This window comes from Varanus komodoensis, unplaced genomic scaffold, assembly GCF_004798865.1.
Source record: "Varanus komodoensis strain SLA01 unplaced genomic scaffold, ASM479886v1 scaffold15, whole genome shotgun sequence".
NCBI classification, from domain to species: Eukaryota; Metazoa; Chordata; class Lepidosauria; order Squamata; family Varanidae; genus Varanus; species Varanus komodoensis.
This window is the reverse complement of record NW_025335440.1, coordinates 24868306-24891138: the sequence shown is the minus strand read 5'-3', so window position 1 is coordinate 24891138 and position 22833 is coordinate 24868306. Positions and strand designations below refer to the sequence as shown.

Sequence of the window (22833 nt, the reverse complement as noted above, 5' to 3'; positions counted from 1 at the left end):
AAAATGAATTAATAAATGAAAAATGTAGCAATGCAGTAACTGATCTGAATGCATCACTACAGTTTGGAAACATCCACTTCCCTTTATTTTTGTAGCGGTTTGTATTTTGAAATAATAATCCATCTTGTTTTAAAGGGGGAGTTGCAAGTAAAAATGGTATGTTAGCTTGTAATTGGACACTGCTCCAGCTATATAACTAAATTTGAAATAAACTGCAGATTGAGTGCTCAGAGGTTGGCTCTTATAAGCTTTGTATTATCACAGTTGCTAAAAAATGAGTGGCCTCTTTTCCTTCATCATTAAAAAAGGAAAGATTCACTGAGTTACATATATTCACCTTATCCCAGGATTTAAAAAAGAAGAAAAGAATGCATGGTTGCATGTTCATATGTCTAATCATATCATGTAACAGAAGCAACACATTTTACTGAAATGACAGCAGATTTTTATTACAGCACTTATGTTGTAATTCACTAGCATTTCCCCCAGTAGCAACTTCTATCCTAGATTTATGAATGAATGAATAAAGAGAATGAAAGGATTTTATAAATGGGTGCACAAACAGATTTTTCAAAGGTGTTTATTGACCCTCTGCAACTTTGAGTGAACAAAAATTGATATATAGTGATTATTGTGCTATAGGAGCCGTTACATTAATAGTCCAGTTGCTCTGTGACATTCTTGCCTTTTTGCTTGGCATGACATGATTTGGATTATAAGGATTGACCAGAGAGAAAGTGTGTGCAGTGAGTCTTTAGTGAATAGATCTGGAGATTTTTTGGTTGGTGGACCTTTGCTTTATCTTAACTATTTTTTTTCTGTTTGAGAACCATTTTTACATTTAAAAAATCAACTACTTACAATGAGATCTGGATCCTAACATGTCAGTCAGATGTACTATCTGGCATAATTTAAAGCACAGCTTCTGCTGACATACCAGCCCATGGAGACTGCAGGGGTCATTCTTTAATTGCTTATTGAGTCTTTTGTGAAGGGAGAGGACTAACAGAAATTGAGAGGCAAACTTATTTAGTGAGCATTTGGGTAGGTGAAGACAGACCTGAAAGTACAGGCAGATTGTGTGGAGGGGATGTGGATAGGAAGCTGTATGGCAACAGAGACAGAACAATGGGGGTTACAAGCAGGTTCAGTTCCTGAATGATTTGTCCTTTCCTGCTGATAAGCAGAATGTCACAGGATATGACAGGTTCCTGAAGGCAGCTTAGGGTTAGTAGGCAGGATCAAGCTAGAGCTTCAGGCAAGGTCCAAGGATATTCGAACAGTATCTGAAATGCAGCCAATACCTTTGATCCATTTTGAGGAACACTATTACATTTGCATTCAGTTGAGGCCGTAGTCTTGAATTTACAATAGCTGAGCAGGTCTGTCATGGATAGGGCATTTTGGCGCGCTTTCTTTTATGGGGTTGCCATAAGTTGGAGATGGAGATGACATTAAAAAACCCCAAATACCACCCAATAGCCAAAGCTGTCTGGGCAGTTCACAATAACTTAATACAGCCATAACATGTAAAATAAAGTATAAAAATTTAAATGGTTAAAAGTACAGTATAAAATGCCAGTTCTGGGGTCAGGTTAGGGACAGGATCATAACAAAACTGTAACCTTAATAATCTTTATTTTATAAAGCAGGATTAAGCAGTAAAGGGTCAATTCTCTTTGATACTGACACTGAGAAGCTTAGCCCTCCCTCCCTCCCTCCCTCCCTCCCACCCATTTTTATCCTATCTTTATGTGACTCAAAGTCATCTAGTGAGCTTTAGAACCAAGTGGGGACTAGAACCCAGATCTCCTAAGTCCCAGTCCATTGCTCTAATCCTAAACCACCCTTGCTCTGATTTGGTTTTTACACATATATTTTGACATGCAGCATCCTGACAACTTAGCTAATATGTCTAACATTGGTTGCATTGGTTCTGGAAAAGACTACATGGGTAAGAGACAAGGGGTTCCTGATGACAGCATGCTGAGTGTTTTCCTCTGTTGTAAGCAAGCTCATGACCTACATGCCCCCTACTTTAATGCTATTAGTAAGATTTGCCTTCATGTAAGTAAGAAAACAATGGAAATATGGATGAATGCAAATGCCCTTTTGATCTCCATGTCACCACCCAAGTCAAACAATGCATGACATAATCCATGAATTAGCCAGTTTAAAGGCTTGGTGAAGCATGCATTCTGCAAGAGAAGTCCATAGGTTAAAGCATTATTAAGATATCCTTCATGACCCCTTGTTCTAGGAACCTCTACTTCTTTGTTCCATGGAAGTGTAGGTGTTTCTTCACCCAGCCCAAATGCAACCAAAGAGTCAGAAAACTCTGTAAGCAGTGCTTTTTTTGTAAGAAAAAAGGTGCCGGAACTTGTGAAATTATTTACCTTTCGCATGTAGTCAATCACTGTACACACACTCACACACGTCAGTTGTGTAATGAAACATAACGGTTGCCGCCCGCAGTAAACACTCAGTGCGCGACCACACAACCAGTCACAAAGCGAGCAGCACCATCATATCCAGCGTGGACGAAGTATGCATGCATCGGACTCGACAGACAAGCAGCCCGCATGCACCATTTTAACGATTTTGCCGCCAACCTGCTATCCTCGACAGGGCAATTCAAATCCACATGGACCAAACATCAAATTTTCAAAAGTTACTTTTAAAATTTGGAAAATCTGTTGAAAAAAGGTGCCGGAACTCCATTGTGGTGCGTTCTATGACAAAAACAGCACTGTCTGTAAGGCTCCTGCTCACTCTTTGGAGACTTTGTTTAACCAATTCTGAATAAACCTAAAGTCATCTCCAGTATGCATCTAGCCTGAACTCTATGGCTGTCCTTGACTTTGACCCCCTTTAAAAGAGAAGGACACTTTGTTTTGACTGAAAAATACTCCCCGGGTTTGTTTGGCACATGACCAACTAGCTGGTCTCATCTCCATGCTGACTGAGGTTTCATTTCCTAGAGGGACTTTTCTGTTTTAGCAATCTCAGACATATGATGATGCAGGAGAAGCTCTGGCATGCTAGTTTCCTCATGGCTCAAGTCCTCAGAGTTTGGGGGTAGGAATGTGACTTCCCCCAGATGAATCTAAGCTGATGCCTGGAATCTTCCTGGAGTGAGTCCTGGGGATGTGGAAATCCATGATGCCTTTCCATGGCCAGGTCCTCCTGCTGTAGCATGAAATGGGGCTTCTTCAAAGGCTTAGGATCCTCTAAGGATGAAGATTCAGGACCTTCCATGACTACTTTGAATTTTTCCTCTTCCTGTCTCCTAATCTTGCTTTACACATATCTGTTCTACCCCTCATGCAACCAGAACTCCTGTGCTATCTTTCCATTTCCATTGTGCCTTTGATGCTCATTATTTGGCAAATAAGTCTGATCTCTATCCATAATTGTGATTATTCACTGTGATTATAGGAATAATGAAATACAGTATAGACAATTAAATATATACATTTCTTATTTTACATAGTTAAAGGTATGATTATATAGTTACATGATTGCTGTCAGTATTTTCCTTCTGTTGACAGTCATAATAGATACTTTTTCAGTTTTCAAATTTATTTCAATACCACTGAATTGGTAAAATGGAGTCTTTTTTTGTATGCCCATCAAAGAAAAGCTCCTGGCATAGAAAAATAGGTATTCACCCTCTTTATGCTTTTCAGGGGTCCTACCTGTCTGGTATTCATTATTAGTTTTCTGAAAATCAGAAGGGGGGTTACAAGAACTAATTAACTGTAAGACAAAGGACGAAGCAATTCATAAAGCCTAAACGTACATTCTCAACATGGCATTTGATCCCAATATATGAACTACAGTTCCCATTCGTCTTTCCTTCAGCATAATGCCTTAGATATGGAGCTGCAATGATGATGTTCTTATATAAATGTATGATGGGGAATGTTTACTTTTTTGAAAATATCAGTTGCATTATAATTTAGGTTGCTATGTGCTGTCTTACATATTTCTCTGCCTCTCATTAGTTTTGAAAAATATGAGAGTATTGTCTAAATTATTGCCTGTAACTTATGGTGCATGAAAATCTAATACAGCAACTAAGATGTATCTTTCTGTTTATCCAGACTGTGGGCTTCATGTGTCTGCTTTCTGTGATTGACGAGAGTATTATTGTAGGGCATATGCATACAAGAGTTTTATAGGCCCTCGTTCATTCCTGCAAACCACATGGAATTATGATATACTGCCAGTATTGCATAGCTGATGTTGAAAATTATGGTCTCTCTATAGATGGCACTGTCTAAACCAGGAAAGGATATCTGCTGGTGCACAGTCCATCACTGTTCTCTTATATTTTGTATTAAAGTGCTGAAAACACTTTGTCAGGTACAAACCCACAAAATTCATTGTAATGGTACAGTCTCAAGGAGTGAATGAAGTTCAGAGATCAATGTTCTGGAGAGACTGGTGAAAGGGGAGCCAGAGAAGTTGGCAAGGACATAATCAGAGCCAAACCAGGGTGAGGAATTGGCAATGTGTCCCATCAAAGTGATAGGCAATGGTGTAGTAGTACATTTTGTAGCACGGACACTCCTCATAATATTTGTAGCTCCCATAGCCACACCCCCAATAAGGGCCCAAAATTGCAGCAACTGTAATGATTCCGATCAACAAACCCATTCTGGTATTTTTCACTTCTACCATGACAGGCTGTTCAAGACCAAGCTACCCAAATGGAGTTCCCATCCATCTTGTGGGTTTCCCTTGGGCAACTGATTGGCCACTGTGTGAACAGAATACTGGATGAGATGGACCCTCTAGATGGACCCTCTGATCCAGCAGGGCTCTTCCTATGTTTTAAAAATACTTTGCATCACAAAAGGGAACAATATATTGTTGTGGTGGGAATTATTTTCCACCCCACTGCCTAAAAGTTGTAGGTAAACTCAGACAAAATGGGGAATTCTGTGGTGATGGTGGTGGGTCTGGCTGATGATGTTAGCTAATCAAAAAGTGCCAGGGCTCCATCTAGTTCCACTATATACTACTAGCAATAAGCACAAAACAGGACTAAGAATGACTACTAAGAGTATCCAGGATTTCATCCTCATAGACCTGTGGTAGGTAACACATACTGTTTGAGATGTTTTGGTCTGCACGAGCCCATGTCAGCATAGGAAAGATGGATGGGTGCATGTACACACACAGTGAGATTGAGAGAGAGAAACACCTACATGTGTGAATCATGTTCTGTGCAACAAAAGTTTTTTGAATCCCAGTCAGTATCAGCTCCCTGGGTTGGTCAGTGTTCAGTGCAGGCAAGAGTTCTATATCATCTCTAAAGATAGGAAGTCTGACCCAAATCAAGTCTGGTTCAAACCAAACTCTTGCATGAGCAAGTCTTTTAAAAAGTACTAAAATGAGGACTGCTGCCAAGCCAAGGGGCTCTATAAGGAGCATCGAGACATTACCCATACACATGCCTGTGAACACTCCCTGCTCAAACTGGACACTGATGTCCCTCTTGGGAATAACAGGTTCTAGGTCAGACTCAGCCTTTGCTTGAGCAACAGCCTACCAGGCCTTTCGGTCTACAAGTGAGCTTTTATTTCCTTCCCACTTCCAGTGTCTTGCTCCCCATGTCCTGTCTTCAGCTTCTCATGTCAATGTTGGGCAGTCATAGCCCTCCTCATATTTGGTCTACAACACCCATCTTCCATGGCAGCATCACTGCTTGCCATTCTAGAGGGATCCTCAAATTCTAGTAGCAGGAACATTGGCAGTAGTTGAGGAAGGGACATCTTTTGTGAGTGCAATTGTTTCAGACCTAGCTTCAGTATGGAAGAACTGTGTTTGTTACTGGGGTAGAGTGAAAATGAGTGTGAACATCACTATTCTGCATATGATTTTAAGAAATAATGCAACAGATACTGATTACTGCCAACTGCCTCTTAAGCATGAATGGGATCACCTTACCTCAGAGAGGGCTAGGTTAAGAAAGATATATAACATTCCATTATTGAATAGCATTTGATTAAAATATTATTTAATTGACTTTCATAGAGAGATACTGCAGCACTTTCATTCTGGTTCATATCCCTCTAACATTATGGTTGATACATATGATTGCTGAAATCATTAACCATGATTCATAATGTAATGATGACTACTGGATAAGGTAGTAACTACAGAACCTTGTTATAATTCTTTATTATAGCGATATTTTAAGGGGCTTACACATGACTGTGGAGCTAATCACACTAATGTTTAAGTGTTCTTCATGATTCAAATGAACACTGGAGTTAACCATGATTAGTTTGCCCCGCAAGCACACTTTAGCTTTAATAATGGCTCTAATCTCTTTATTAAGAGTCCAAACTAATCCTATTATTGTTGATGTTATTGTTATAAATTGATATTACATAGATAATTAGAAGAGGTGACAAATGACTTTCTAATTGTTTTCTTAGATCATAGTGGAGGGCACTGTTGGTGACGGCTTCACTGGTGACATTGGAATTGATGACCTCTCTTTTCTGAATTGTACACTTTTCAATGGTAAGGAGAAATGTAGACCGTGTGACCAAATGGGGGTTGCAATCAGCATGTGGTTTCCACGCAAATGAGATGCTTTTCTCAAACCTCAGTTGCTAAAGAAATGGCTAAGCGTTAATCAAGAAGTTACAGAGCTGGGGTTATGATCAGACATCTAGTCTGTCCTCCAGGTTTGTACAGTAAATCCAGAGGTAGATCACCCCAGCATATGGCTGTCCAGCTTCTGCTTGAATACCATCAGTGGGGTCCCCCGAGTAGCCACCCACCCTGGCAGGAGCTCCCTCACATGCTTTGCTTAGATATGAAGGAATAAAAGAGTGCTGTGACAGAAGGAGAGGACTGCTACTTTTTTAATATTAAAAAATGATGGCATTTGAGACACACAAGAGCTCACTGCAGCCCTTTGCGTTTTCTTAAGGAAACTTGCCATTCGATGTCACAACTCCATCAGGAACATCCATCCCTGTGACATTTCCTATGAACAACTGTACAGAAAATGAATTCATTTGTCAAACCACTGGCCAATGCATCAATATCACTCGGAAGTGTGATTTCCGACCTGATTGTCCAGACAAATCTGATGAGTCATCTTGTGGTAAGCATACTTGTTGTGTACTATGATAACATTGGATGAACCTGACTTTTTCGTGGTGCAGATTGCTGTTCTGTGCTCACATCTTGGTATCTGTTCTCGGTTTCTCTTCACGATGCCTTAAAAGCCTAGCTTAATCTTATTACATGGAGAAACTGGTGAATGTGCTTTAGGATTTGCCATGGTGAATTCCCATCCCAGAGAGTTAGAAGAAATGCCTCCTAGTATGCATTGTGCTTTCATTATTCAATTTTTGAAAATAAATATGGTTGTCCAAGTTTAAAGAAAAAATAACAAGGCACCTGTGCACTAGTTGGCATGCAAAATACTATGGAAATTAAGAACAAAGAGAACATTTGCCATAGCACCAAGGAATTGTAAATATGTCACATTAAATTACCTCATTTGGGTTTATATATAAGATAAACACTGTCTAGTCATTGTTAATTACATAGTATTTGAAAGACCGAAGTTAATAGCTCTGAACAATCTCAGTCTAAAATCTTTACTTTGACACGATAGGTCTCTATAGTCCCATAATGTTTAATGAATTAAATGTATGCTTTATGTTTCATGGTTGTTGAATACTTCTGGAGTGTAATGGCATTAAAAACACGAGGACACTGCAAACTTCAAAACATTTTATGGCTTTTTGGATTGAATGTATGAATTGTTCATTTGTTCAAGACAAAAGCCTTCATACCAGTTATCAGATGTAGATACATAACAAATATCCCAGGGTGTCACCAAAACAATGGGTGGCATTAATCATTTTAGCAGCAGTGAAAGTAAAAGGATACAACCCTATTTTTATCACTATTGTTCCTGAAAGACAGCTTCTCTCTCTCTCTCTCTCTCATATGCCAAAACCAATTTGTTGGAAGTAGGGACTTCTCAGGTAGATCTATTCAAGGAAAATTCCAGAAGACAGTGTGGCTAATTTGCTACCTTGGAAGAGATACAAATTTTTAAAAAATCTATAGTAGGGGTGGGCAACATACGACAATTGAAATGTTTTGGCTTATAATTCCTTAAATCATTTCTGCATTTATATCCCCAACTTTCTTCCTCTTATATAAGCTGTAAATGGCTTGTATAGTCCTCCTGCTGCCCTTTTTGCACTCTCAACATGTCTGTGGTTAAACTCAGGTTAAACACAGAATTCTTGAGTGGCCCAATGTCACATAGGGAGTTACATGGCCAAAGGGGGACTAGATACACTATTCCCATGTCAGCAAGTCCCCCTCGTAGATGCAACCTTAATGTGGTGAAGGGGGTTGAGAGTGTCAGGGGAGCCAAGAGGAGGCTAGACTCTCTTTTCCAAGGTGAGCCACCCAAGATCAAAGTGGAGACACCAGACTAAGAGGCAACCACCTTCTTCAGGAAGAACAGTCACACCAGCAAAAGAGAATGGATATCTCTAATAATGATGGGGATGGAGAGACTTGCGAAGGGCAGCTACTGTGCAGCAGCAGTAGCTGAAGGCATCACTGACAGGATCTTTCACAGACAATGACAATGATGCTCAAGCTAACTCAGGTTAGTACTCGGCAGGAAATGGCAATGATAAACCACTGCTGAATATTCTTACCTTGAAAACCTTATGATGAAGAATCCAAAATGAAACAAAAGATAGTGCCAGAAGTGAGACTACCAGGTCAGGAAGCACTTGGTGAGTTACTGAGGAACAGCAAAGGGCAACTATGAACAACACTGTCACTAATGATGCAACTTAATCAAACCTGAAAGGAGGTCCGGTGACTGACATGCACAGAAGTATATTGTCCATCCACTGAACAGATGCAGTCACATTTGTGAAAATATCTTAGGAACCTTTCTGAAACCTCATTGTATGATATACATAACTGCCTCCCCCTCTGTTTCTGACGTCCAGGGTAGAATGCCATTGCACATGTAGCAAAAATGGCATCATCCAAACACAAGGAGGGGATATTAGTCTCACAAGAGAAATTTTAAAAAATAAATCTGATAGAAGGAAAAAAACAAAACAAAACCTCTTACATTGTGGACCCCATAAGTAGCCCAATGCCACTGACTGTTTGAGAGACACGAGAGAGAGAAAGAATGGAATGGAGTTGCCTGGAAGAGGGCATGGCTGACTGACTGGCATATTAAACAAGAACACTCTGTACATGTTATTGCAGGTCTCATGCATTAGATGCTAACCAGAATGACCAATTTGATCTCAATACAAAACCTGAAATTCTTCTGTCTCTGAAAGCTACTGAGAACATTCATAAAGCAATTAGTTCCTTATAAAGAAAGACTAATTAAAGTGCCTCTGACAAGCAGTTAGCTTCTCATTTCTGTATTTCTTATAAGGTCAATATTCTTTTTATTTTCTATAGCTTCAGATACTTGTGACTTTGATGATGGGAACCTGTGTGAATGGTATCATCCTGATACCATCATGACAACAATGGCTTCAACCCATACTGTTCATGTGTTCCACTGGAGCCTTGGAAAAGGAGCAAGCATGCACCCAGGCGAAGAGAACTACAGGCCTTTCGTGGATCATACAACGTGAGTATAATGCTCTAAAGTCTATGTTTTAAAATAAATTCCACTGTATTGATTCAGTCAACTATGAAATATTTTAATAGCGAATGTGCTGCTTCTTTGATCTGCTTAATGTAATTGAGGTAGATCATTCCAAACATCTGGAAACAGAAAATAGAACTTAGTGGCATCTTTTTCATAATGTTCTAAATATTAACATTAGGAATTCTAAATGGAACTTGGTGAATGGGCACAAATAGAATCAACCATTAGTATAAATCAGCGGTGGTGGACCTCTGGCACGCGAGCCAAGTTGCCCCAGCAGTCAAACATCGGATAACAGCACACATAGGGGCCATGTGCATGCTCGGAAAGGAGGAGTGGTGCCAGGCGATGATGTCAAAAGCTGTGACTCATTAGCCACAACTCGTCTGAGCTTTCACATGGCCAGTCAGTGCTCTGCCAAGGATATATATATATTTGCTTGGACTGGCTGTGAGTTGTTTTTTCTAAACTAAAAACCTCAGTTTTCAGGTTTGATTGCAGTGTTGGCACTTTGCGATAAATAAGTGGGTTTTGGGTTGCATTTTGGGCACTCAGTCTGTAAAAGGTCCACCATCACTGGGTTAGGGTTAGAAAAACGAGGTGTCCTGGCATGATTTTGATCCTTGGAATTGGTTTAGAATGGGCATAAATGATGAGCTGTGCAGAAAAAGCTACTCAAGGAAGGCTTTTCCAAAATCCCTCTCTTTTCAATGGAAATTCCACCCTGTATTAGAGTTAGGGATGTGCACCAGGGTAGGGTTAGGGTTAGAAAAACGAGGTGTCCTGGCATGATTTTGATGGTTGGAATGTGCTTAGAATGGGCAGAAATGTTTTGCTGTGCAGAAAAAGCTACTCAAGGAAGACTTTTTCAAAATTGCCCTCTTTTCAGTGGAACTTTAGCCGTATGTTAGGGTTAGGGGAGTGCAGTAGGATGGTATAAATTGCTGACCTACAACAGCAAGAGGTTGTACCTGGTGGCCTTCTTGGTCACTTCCAACTCTACTATTCTATGATTCTTACAGTGGTTGTTCATTCTTCTCTTTTAAAGATTAATACATGCAATGCCTAGATCTTCCAAGGTAGGGATATACAATGCAGTGCCCACAGTCACCAATGGATCCCCAGGAACATTTCTTCTTCTTGCAAAATTATAATACTTTTTTTCCTGGAAGCTGGGATCACTTCAAAGCAAAGAGAGGGCTTCTAGTTGCCATCTTCATTTTCCAAGGATGCATCTGGAACATGTGGTAGGGCTTCTTTGCAAAGAAAGATGGCAGCAGGTAGGTAGTTGCAGGCTGATCCTTCCTCTGCAGCATATCCAGCCACCAGAGAGAGCGAGAGAAAGGGGACTCCTGCCTGCTAGGCTGGGTTTGGGGGTCAGCTAGGAAAGGCAGCAACAAGCTGTCTGGGAGCTCAAGCGAACCAACATGGAGGTGATAGGGAGAGCAGCAGAAAGTCTGTGTGGGTTGCTGAAGCCAGCTAGAAGGGACCTGGAGATCCTGGGAAAGTGGTGTGCTTGTATATCTAAATTAGTGCAAATGTGTGAGGTGGGGAGAGAAAGCGTTTAGGATGATTTTGAAGGTTCCTGAAAGAGTGTATTTTTCATGTGCTTACAGTGAGGAGCAGAAGGGAGGAATATGAATGCATGTATGTCCACATGCTATAGACATGCTGTGTGCATGCATGAGAGAAAGACAAAGCATAGATCACATCCAAAGTATGGGAGAAGTAGAGGCAGTTGGAGTGAAAAAGGAGAGAAAAAGAATTCCCATTCTTTGAAATAGGGTCCTGTTGGTGCTGAAAACTGTGGATTCCAAAAAGCTGGTTAGTCTGTTGGGGCCCATACCTCACCTCTGCCTTGTACTTAGTCTTTTACATAGGTCACTCGTGCTTTTCCATACTAGAGATGTATCACAGCCCTGTGGAATGCATCCTTCTCATGCTCAGCCCTGTCTTGGAAAGCAAGCCAAGCCGAGAGGGACTCCGCGAATGCTTGTAGAACAAAGTAACACAACCAGCAACTTTCTTCCACCTCACATGCAGCAGTGCAAACAAAGTCTCCTGCACATGGTGTGGAAGAGGGACACTGCTGCATTTTTATGTGCAGCAAGATCGCATATGATAGCTTGCCTATGAATGGAAGGCCCTGTGATTATCCATCAACTGAACTATGGTTCATGGCGTCAATTTCTGTGCATATCCCATTTACTAGACACCACCTTATCCATATTATGGCCAGAAACAATTGTACAACCCTTCCTATGGCTTCAAAATGTGATGCTAGAGCAGGCATGTTATGTTGCTGTTTCCCAAGTGACTTGAAATTTTTCTCTAATGGACAATGTTATTAGTCAAATGTCACTGGTGAAATTGTTGCTCACTCTTAGGAGGACATATGGTGTAGCCCAATGGTCAAAAGCAGGAAGCATGAGGTGTCATATAATCTCATGCTCTTTCTGAGGGGAAGAAATTGAAACTAGTAAAGCACTTGCCAAGTGAAGCCACAATTTCATATTGTGCCAACCCACAGAAGGGTTGCACAGCTGTAAATAAATCAAGCCAGCTGTGATGAGGCACTGTGCTGGAATGTCTGCTTCCATCCTTATTACTTGAGAGTGTGATCGTCTCCTATTGTTTCCTTTTCCTCTCAAACTCAGAGGATTTATGAAGGAATGTTAATGAGATGTGCTTTGTTTTGGATGAGCCACAGAAGAATTGTGAATTAATTTCAGCTCTTTGTCAGACACAGTCAAACCTAAAATATGTTTGTGTGTGCATGTGCAAGTGCAGAGAGAGAGAGAGAGAGAGAGAGAGAGAGAGAGAGAGAGAGAGAGAGAGCAGCTCCAGTAAAGACATTTTAGCTAGTATTCTGTAACTGTTGTCTTACCATAAAAATATGGAACTCTTCATCCCAAGTGCCTGTGATTTGTCACGCTATTTTAATCAGGTGGTGAGAAATTTAAGACCTTTTGAATGATCAAAGGGGGATCTCTGACTTGAAACAGTAAAATCAAAGACATTATGGAAGAAACAAGGATCATATTACTTACTGTTAGAACTATAATATGTTTAGTTTGACTGCCATCAGGGTTTTCCCAGTACCCTGTCTTGATAAAAAGTATGTTTATGTAAGATTTTGGATTAGATTTACTTGCATTTCTGTAGCACTTCAATCATAAAATATCTCGAAAAGTGATAACAGCAGTTTATGAATTTGCCCACAAATTGAAATCTGCTTCAAAGACAGAATTGTGTTGCATGGAATCAGAGACATGACACACACGCAAAAAGAAGGACCAGCCACGTAGCTGGAACCTTGGAGCTTCCTGCTTCCTTTGGCTAGATGGTAGGAAGTTTGGGACTTCTTAATTGGTCTACCCTCTTTGCCATCTCCTGACCAGTTCCCATGGTAGTTTTGAAAAGTCTTTCTCCCTTTGCAAGGTGGGCTGGTTCTCACACTCTGACTGAAAATTTTCACTAGGTAACCATGTGACTGGCCATTTGCCCATCTCTCCCCTTCCACCTTTTCCTCAGAATTGGATGAATCTATCTGAGGAGATAAGGACATGAGAACTGCAGTAGCTTTCTTCCGATCCTTTAATATATTCACCATTAATACAATTATTGCTGATTTGCATTATAATTACCACATTGTAAAAGTGCTGCAATTGTTTTCGAGATAATTCTGCTCTCTCCAGCACCAAACCGAAAGTAAAAAGGTTGCTTATTAGGAGAAAAGGTGGCACAGCTTCTCCTCCTGTAGATTGTGCTACTTATACTTCCATTTGGAATAGTGAGGATTGGTGCGGTTGTGATGTGGCCATTAAGTTCTGATGGATTTGCCCAAAGCTTAGTTGATTCCCTGGCTGTTTCTTGGCCAGAATGTTATGACCATGCATTCCAGTGCACTGACCAGTTGCAATATATGCTTCCAATATTGACATCCAAACTTGGGCGTTTTCTAACAGCAAAACCACAGTCCAGTGTGGGAAGAGAGCCTGTAACCAACACAAACACATTCAAGCAGCCTTTTATAATGCATAAAAATACTGTCCTTTCAAAATAAGATGCATTTGCTGTGCCATGTCCGTTTCTTATATAATGTGCTGACACTACACTCCTCTTTGTTGACAAAGTCCTATATGGTGCCACAGTGTTGCCCCGATGTCACAAGAGGGTGATGCTCCCGTACTGACCCCTGCATTTCAGGCTGCTGCACCCTGTTCCTCATCTCCTGGGCTCCACTTTCCTCACATTTCCCATATCACTGTTCTCCAGAATTCCAGTAACACTTCAGCTTCCAATCAGCTTTTACCCCTCATCTTTCTTTCTCTTCTCTCCAACGGCCCAGTTTTTTGCAGTTTCACTGCCTCCCTCCCCGTTCTTTGTATTTTCCTAGCAACGGTCGCCAGGCACTGTCCATACCCTCTCCCTTTCTGTGTTACATTTCTTTCAATATCAAATTCCCAACTTTCTAGGCAAAAAGTCCCCACAAGGCAGGTTACCAGATGAATACACATTTTGAACCATATCAGAGAAACAACAGAAAAAAGAAAACTCTCAGGAAATCCATTAAACCTGGAACAGCAGCACTGAAAAATGTACCACATCAGACCAGCAAAGATAGATTGCAGATAGTCTGCTGCAGGGGTGAAAGAGATGGCTTGGATGCATATATGGAAGATACGCCTGGATCTCCCATTTTGAGTCATGCAGGGGCCATGTGCCCACATGCTTGGCTGAAGACTGGCTGAAGAAGGCAGGGATATTGAGTCCTTTGCCTTATGTCAGCTTCTTCCCCGTGAATAGCTGCTCTTGCCGATGGATAGATCATGTCTGTGGTGTAGAAGTGTCCCTAAGAAATTATGATCATTTGTGGGCCACAATGATGTGATGTCTAGAAAAAGCAAAAAACAGGGATTAATGCTGTGAACTAAAAATTGTAGATCAGAGCATATTCAAAATTTAAAAGCAATTTTATATACCTTTGGGAACCCATTTGTGTTTGCAATTTAGCTTTTCAGCATGGATGAGTGGGTAAAATAAAACAATAAATATGTTTCACTGAAATGTGTTTGTGTTGGCTGCTTTGGGATGGAATGTGCTGGTGTTTGTGTGTATTAGATAGATACCTCATTGAGGTGGCATGAAATTAATGGCAGTGCATTCAGATGACACTTTGGAAAACAGAGATCATAAACAGTGCTCAAGCATATTCTTTATAGTGTTGGAATCTGTACAGAGAAAATGGCTTTTTGTGAATTTATTTTATAATTTTTCCAAATTATTATTTAGTCTGAGAGCCAGTTTGCATTCTTTCTCTCATTCTCAATATGCTTAGATGTGAACATGTGAATCTTTTATACTACAGAGTATTGATGCATGAGAATTTTGATTTTGTTAACAAAGCATGCAAGCATTTGGGCAGTTTTGCATAAATTTCATGTTTGGTAATGGCTTAGTTTATGCAATGCCCTCCTTTGTGCAAAGTAAGGAGCAATCAAAAATAAGAACAGTAGCTCGGCACAAGACTGCTGGCACACCAGTGCTCACAGTATTCTGGTGACCTTGAGCACTGCTTGTTCACCACCCCTACTGTGGAAAGGTGTGTGTATGTTTGTGAACATGTTCCTGAGATACTATTGAATAAAACTATCTGAAGCATTCAAAATATAATGAAAGGCATGAAATGAACTTTCATAACCTCCTGAGGATTCTTTCTGTCACTATCACTTTCCACAACTCTGATTGTTTTCTTTGGATCATGCACAAAAATTGAAAGTGTTCTGTCTCACTTACTCATCCTGATTCCTATTCATCCTTTTCTCATGTAACTAAGTTGCATGTTTGGAGCAGTAGCTGCAGTATGGAAAACCACATTCATATCTTGAGTCTTAAAATCCAGCAGCTGCCTTTGGGCAAGTCTCACTTTCACAACACATGGTTGGGTTATGCTTGCTTTGCATGTTTCCAATAATTTATAACGCACTTTTCTACAGAAGGATACCCAAAGCCATTTACAGTAGAATCCAAAAAAAGTCCAACCTGAAACTACCTTGAAATCAAAACATACAAATACCAATAAAAGAACATACAAATTGTCACAAAACCATGCCTCATTAAGAACAAGAAACTCATTGCAGAAAACCCAGAAACTTGTCAAGAAGTTCAACATTCTCAGTACCATAATGGAATAATACCATGTCTCATGTGCTCAGCTGCCACGCCACAGCAGTAGACATGAAACAAGACGTTGATATCAGTACTTGAATAGGTTCACGTAGGAGAAAGTTATTCTTAGGATATTTAGGTCCCAGGCCATGTAGAGTCCAATCTTGTGGATGGTAAGCAGAAAATTTCTACAACTCCCAGCATCCCTCAGCCAGAAAGTTGTATGATTGATTGATTGATTGATTGATTTTCTAAAACTGCACCCTTAGACATTTACATAATTAGTAGATATCCCACACGGAAGTATGTAGGGAATCCTGAATATGGATGAGCCATTGCATTGCACAAAGGCTCCACAATCAGAATCTAAACTTTCAAAAAATATGAAAAACATATCCAACATATTAGAGTATAAAAAAATACCATATGAATAACTCCTACTGTTTTACTAGGTTTTCATGTCTCTCATTTAGTGTAAAATCCTTGTCTCTTCAAATTTTATTTTTATTTATTTATTTATTTAATTAAAACATTTCTATGCCGCCCCCATCGCATTAAAGCCTCGGGGCAGCTCACAACAGACATAAATTAACAGAACACTGTGTGTGTACAGCCAAACAGAAATATATATTCAGTTATTCTGAATACTGTTCTTTTATTAGAATACACCACAGTCACTGGCACCTCAAATGCACAATTTTGATTAACCACCAAGAAATACCGTTGAAAGATTAGAATAATGTGGGCTTCCCTTCACAGATATCATAGCTATTCTTTGTTTTTGGTAGAAAACTTATCAGTTAATTAGAAAAGAGATTAAAAGTAAACTGTGGTCTGGAGTCTGAATCTTTCCCTTGCAGAATATGTGTTAATGTTTTAATTTGAATTGCAGCAATTAAATATAAAAATAAATGCTCCAACATAATTTTGCATAATCTACCTGCATAGTCATTTCTCCCAGACCTTTAATTTATACTGAAGAAATTTGAAAGTAAACATGATCCAGAATCCAGTAATGATGTGAATAGTTAGCCATAATAGACAAGGAGACAATTTATTTAGTTTATTAAAATTGAAATATACCAATAACAAACTCGATTCTGAGTGCCAACCGTTCTGTAGTTGCAACAGCAGCTCCCATAAACAAAAGGGAGGTATTAGTAGCTTTGTGGGGAATCACAGGATCTGAGTGGGTAAATGGAAAACCATGGAGGAAGGAATAGAGGAATGGAAGTATTCTAGAAGTGGGATGAGCAGCAAGTAGATTTCTTTATGTTTTACACTTTGGTTTCTATCATTCCTGGCCATTGGGCATACAGGAGGAGCTTCTGGGAACTGAAGTCCAAAACACATGGAGAGATACCTCCTGTCCTAAAAGATGGCATCGCTGTTCCTGGGCAGGAGTGCTCCATACTACATTTTATTGCAGGCCCACTTTTTATATTTAATCACCAAAGACTCAACATAGTGCTTTGACTTAGACATACATGTTGGCCTTGTTTATGTAGGACCAGATGCAACTTGATATTTGGCCACAACTCAGAGTCCCATGGATGTATAATGCTCTTCTTACACACTGCTACAGATGGAACACCAGGAGTTTCCCCTCTTCCATAAATAGCTCAGCTGGTGCACCTGGGCCTACTCCACTGGGTCATGTTCCAGAGGTTCAGGCGCTGGCTGAAGCTTCGTTCTAGCTACTGCTACACCAACTAATTAAGTAAGGCCACTTTTCAAGTAGAGAGGCTCAATGATTCAGGCTTAAAGGATCAGTTTACCATGGTTGATGGAAAGCATTTTTGTGTAGGAAAAAAGCATGAAATATATCTGGGGGTTAGTAAGCATGATAGTTCCACATGTGTATTTTTCACTGCATTGGTAATGTCTTTCTCACATTTGACTAGTCCTATATGGATTTCACAAATGATTGCCAGTGGGGAGGGGGAAATTAAGAAATGTCTTTTGTAACTTTTTTTGCCCAAAAATAATGGTTAGCCTAGAGAGCTGGATGAATCTGCTCAAGCCTTCCGACTTAAACCCGCTGATAATTATGTACTACTACTGAGCCACTAAGACAGATCAACCAGCTAAACCACTAAGCAGTCTATCAGTCTGTAGGCAAACTAAATTGGGCTGTGCTAGACAGGCAGAGAGGTTCCCACCTTCCAGAAGGTTTGGGATCTTACCATGGATACATGTAAGAAATCCACAGTTCATAGCGGTGATGGTTAAATGAAGTTCCTTACAGTACCCACATGACACTTACATAACCTCATTGCAACAGCAGGCACAGTAACCAGAACAGTGCCATCTGGCGGGAAAGTATATTTTCTAAGGCAAAGATGCTATATAAAATCTGTTATCTTCCTAAGAGAAACATAACCGGGAGGAATATGCATAACAAATGAGAAACAAAAGTGCATTTATTGTGCAATAAACTGATAATGTGGAAAATCCCTCAGGCACTTCAGTGAAACCATTTCCACAAAGTATGTGTCAGAGTTGGTTTTTATATTTACAAGCTGTAACAAAATAACTCTTAAAAACCATTCCTTTTTGACAGATGATATTGGTTTTGCTGAATACTTGAACTGTAATCAGAGTCTACATCTGCATTTACTTACTTCTCAACTGCTATACAGGGAATATTGAGCAGAATTGGTAGAGCGGGTTGATTTCAGCATTCACAGAACAATAATGGTTTGCCCTTTTTAAGGGGTTGTTCTGAAAAATGCCGTTGAATGAGAGAGATTATAGTACTTAAAATATAGACCTCAAAACTTTAAATGTTTGGGTTTTTGACTTCCCACTTTGCTGAAGTAAGGAAAGAATTATGGAAATAAACAGCAAAACAAAGCATCCAGTAAAGCAAGGTCAAAATAGTGCCGTATCTAGCATTCTTTCACAGAATCACTGAGGCATTAAAACATGATGAGAGAAGAGAGCTCTAGAGAGAGAGTAAAGAAATTGCACAGTCTTGTTTCTCTATGTCTTCTCTCATAAGCATTACTGTCATGAGAGAAAAGCGAATATGCTTAACACACTCCTAGCTCTTCAGGAGGAAATGTTCCAAGGTCAAAACAGCTGTAAGGTCTCCAAATCCCACCATTCAAAACTAGGCAGAAACATGCAAAATGCAACATTTTCCACAGTTGTTGGACTCATAATACCAAGTTTGTACTCTAATGAGCTAAACAAATACTTGAACTTGAATGCATTGCCCAAGATATGGAAATACCTTTTTTAGTTAGCACATGAAGTCATAGTGGGTTGCTTGTTCATGGAACAGGCCACAGACTAATGATTGGGCTTGCTGTCCTTTGTTCTTTTCGCCCTTCCCTTCAGTCCTCAAGCCAGCACATATCCTTGAGGACTCTGTGGCAGAACCCATCTTTTCTCTTCCCTCCCCTCCACACTCCGATCATCACCACTTTTCAGTCCCCATGTTTAAAAAAAAAAAAAAAAAAACGAAACCCAGAGGAGGCAGCTGTGTGGAGCAGAACGAATTGGGGCCCCGCTTGGGATCTTTGTGCTGGTGTGGTCAGCCCATTTGTTTTCTTCCATTCTTCTGCTCTCTAAGATATTCCTTTAAAAACTTCTCAGGAAAATTTGTACCAATGTTAGGACTGGGAATAAGTGGAAGAAAAACATATGCAAATGTAGAGCCTTGGAAGTAAATGGAGGGCAAATTTATACTAATGCAGGTGTGTGAATTTGCCCTCCATTTACTTCCCAGTCATTACACTTGCATACATTTCTGTGGGAATTAAAAATATATCAGAGAACTGCAGTAGAAGGAGGAAACAAAGATGGAAGACATGATGGGAAGTCCCTAGTGCCCATGTAATTGTCACCTTTTTCACTGGCACTTGAAAAATATTTATTTCCCCCCCTCTTTTTCCCTTATACTTGTGCCTTCCCTTCATGTGATAAGGGAACTGTAGTAACCACGGTAATAACTATTTTGAAAAGAAGCCATAGAAAGGGGAGGCGTTAGTATTCCCCTTTCCGGAGTAGGTTCTATCCTCACCCCAGCCTTTTCCCCCAAGGTTGTACCCATAATTGAAACTGTAGAGCAGTCCACTTTCTCACTGTGTACTTTAAGGGCTAAACCTGGTAGAAACTGATAGAAGCAAGATGATTGTTTAGGTTGAAATCAAATAAGCACTTACTTCCAGACAGGATACATAAGATTGCACTGTCAGTTATTTTTATTTTCTTGCTAAACAATTCTCTAGCCATACAATTCTCTGTGTGTTTACTCATGGGTAAGACTGATAAAGGTCAGTGGGACATTTTTCTAGGCAAAGGCATATTAGGTTAGCGGCTGAAGACTGTCATATTTTCTGGAATAATTTTATCCACAAGGGAATTTGTTTAGACATTACTTTTGTACTTCTGTTTTAATGACATGTTAACATTTGCAAGGGGAAGAAGCTATAACTATAAGCCGATATTTCATTTCCTTTTCAATAAAGAGTGGGAATTGCATGTATAATATTTTATGTCTGACAGTGTATTAAGGCTCATCATTAATGCTTCCCTTATGAAATATTTGATTTCTGTCCTTGACTCTGTGGTTGACTAGATCCATCCAATGCTGATGAATGTTTATATGGCTTTATTTTACCCATTATGAATCATATATACCACATGTACTCCAATTATCATATAAGAATGTCAGCAAAAATGATCTAAAGATGACTACATCCATTTGCAGAATATTTCATTGAGGGAATGTATTTTATATTTGCTGGCCTGCTAGGTTGTTTTGACAGATCCAGCTGCTACCAAATCTAGAGGTTTTTACCATTGCTATGGATTTCAGATATACTACCCCATTCAGTTAAATATTTATTTGTTAAAGTCTGCTTCTAAGCAATTAGTTGCTCATTCTTTGATACTCATGAAACATTAAGGAAAATTTTCTAAATTAAGATATAGCTCAAACAAATAAGGAAGAAAGGTCTAGTCATGCATCTATCACTTTGGGGAAAGCCAAGATTAGTAAGGATACAAATAGAAGAAAAGACAAGAAAATTATTGTACAGGGGGAGGGAAGAAAAACAGTGAAAAAAGTTACAGAATGCATGGTTTCTCTTGCACCATACAAGGTGCCACCATAGTTACAAACAAGTCAATATGCAAATCATTGTATCCCTGGCTGTAGAGAAAGGTGTAAATTTCATATTTCTGTGATTCCATTTCAGAGCTCCTAGAAAAAGCAAAAGATCATAATTATTATCTTTATGTATGTATGTATTTATTTACTGCCAAACTGATGCTCTCTCAGTGGTTCACAAAACATACACATCACAATTACAATATGAGAATAAAAACGTGGTATAAAATCTCTAACATACAAAATATAAAACAAATTAAAGGACTAAAACATTTACAGTAAAGTGGACCTGATAGAATCTACTGACATAAATACTCCATCATATGTCATCAAGTGCCTCGAAGTAGCAGAAAATCTTAAACTGGCACAGAAAAGATAGCAATGTTGGTGCCAAGAAGATCTCAGTAGGGAGGGCAGTCTATAATCTAAATGTGGGGGAACACCACTGAGAAGGCCCCCTCCTTTGTTACCATCTTCTGACCCTCCCTTGGAGGAGGTGCGCTTGTAGGAAATGGGCCCAGTCTTCCCACAAGATAGTCTATAAAGGTTGCTGACTCAGATTCTGATTCAGAAGTGGAGGAGGCGTAGGTCCTTTGGCCAAGGCCAAAGGACCCAGAGATAAACCTGGAGGTCCCTGAGAATTAGTTTCTAATTCAGAGGGAGAATTTAGCGAACAAGCTGCGATGGGAAGATGTGGACCTAACACTATTAATCTCCACTTACAACATCAGATTAAAAAGACAAACCTATTAAGAACTGTAACATGTTCTAGGAAACTGGCCCATAAGATTACCTTCCTTCCATAAGGTTGAATCAAATACTTTTGGCTTGGAAGGAGGGAGAGGTATTAAATGTGCAATCCACATCAATATGCTGTATTTCCACAATGGCCAGTATTTTACCTTGGCACATTTCCTTTGTTATTGACTTCTGCAGTTTCTTTCTTTTGTATCAGAAAGCCAGTTTAGCCAGTCAACTTTAACCTAATAAAAGATTTTAGTTAGAAAAACATTGTCCTGGATGCTTAGAAGGAAGGGAGATTAGCCGCAACACCTCTGATGTTGAAGGTTGTGTTCAAGCAAAGTTCAGTTTGGGAGAGGTATTGCATCGGCCTTATGGGTTCATCATCTGCCCATCCCAGCCTTTATTTTGCTGTCAGTGTGTGTTCCTCTGTGAAAAGAAAAATTGGTATCTTCTCAGTAATTATATCTTTTTTAAAATTGTGTAATTCTTCCCTTGATTTTAGAGATCGAACTTCTTATTTACAGATCTGACCATTGTTTAGCCCTGTTGATTTTGTTTTTGTTTTTTTTTACAAATGGCTCAATTCATCTGATTTGCTATTTTCTCCCTTTACAGAGCTACTAAAGAAGGCTGGTACCTCTACGCAGACAGTTCTAATGGAGCATTTGGACATACTGCTGATATTGCCACTCCAGTCATTTCTCTGACGGGACCCAAGTGCAGGCTGGTGTTTTGGAACTATATGAATGGTGCAACAGTGGGTTCCTTGAAGGTACTGAGAATACAGTTCATAGAAATATTGTCACAATATTCCCTCTCTGCAATATAATATCAGTGAAGAGTGGACTACTAATATTGATTTGGGCAAAACATAGGAGACTGCTTCCTCTCTTATGGCCCATTAACTAACAGCACTGTAATCATAGCTAGCTGAAAGCATCTATTAACCATGCTCCACACTACAATTGAAAATCCACAAGGGAAAGTGTGGATTAGTGGTTGCTGAATGGCAGTGTAACTGTATTCTCCTGGATATTTTTTGCGTTCCAACCCTGAGCATTTGTGGATACAATATCAAACCTTTTCATGTTGTCTTATTTCT

The 22833-nt window shown here is 39.7% G+C and overlaps 1 protein-coding gene across 1 annotated transcript in view; it reads left to right on the top strand.

The window, feature by feature from the left end:
- Positions 1-22833, top strand: part of MALRD1 (MAM and LDL receptor class A domain containing 1) — a 242556-nt gene that overhangs the window by 46261 nt on the left and 173462 nt on the right. The window contains exons 13-16 of the mRNA XM_044425030.1: positions 6453-6540; positions 6956-7132; positions 9499-9673; positions 22347-22503. Of these exons, the coding sequence (XP_044280965.1) occupies positions 6453-6540; positions 6956-7132; positions 9499-9673; positions 22347-22503 (597 nt within the window). The remainder of the gene's footprint in view (positions 1-6452; positions 6541-6955; positions 7133-9498; positions 9674-22346; positions 22504-22833) is intronic.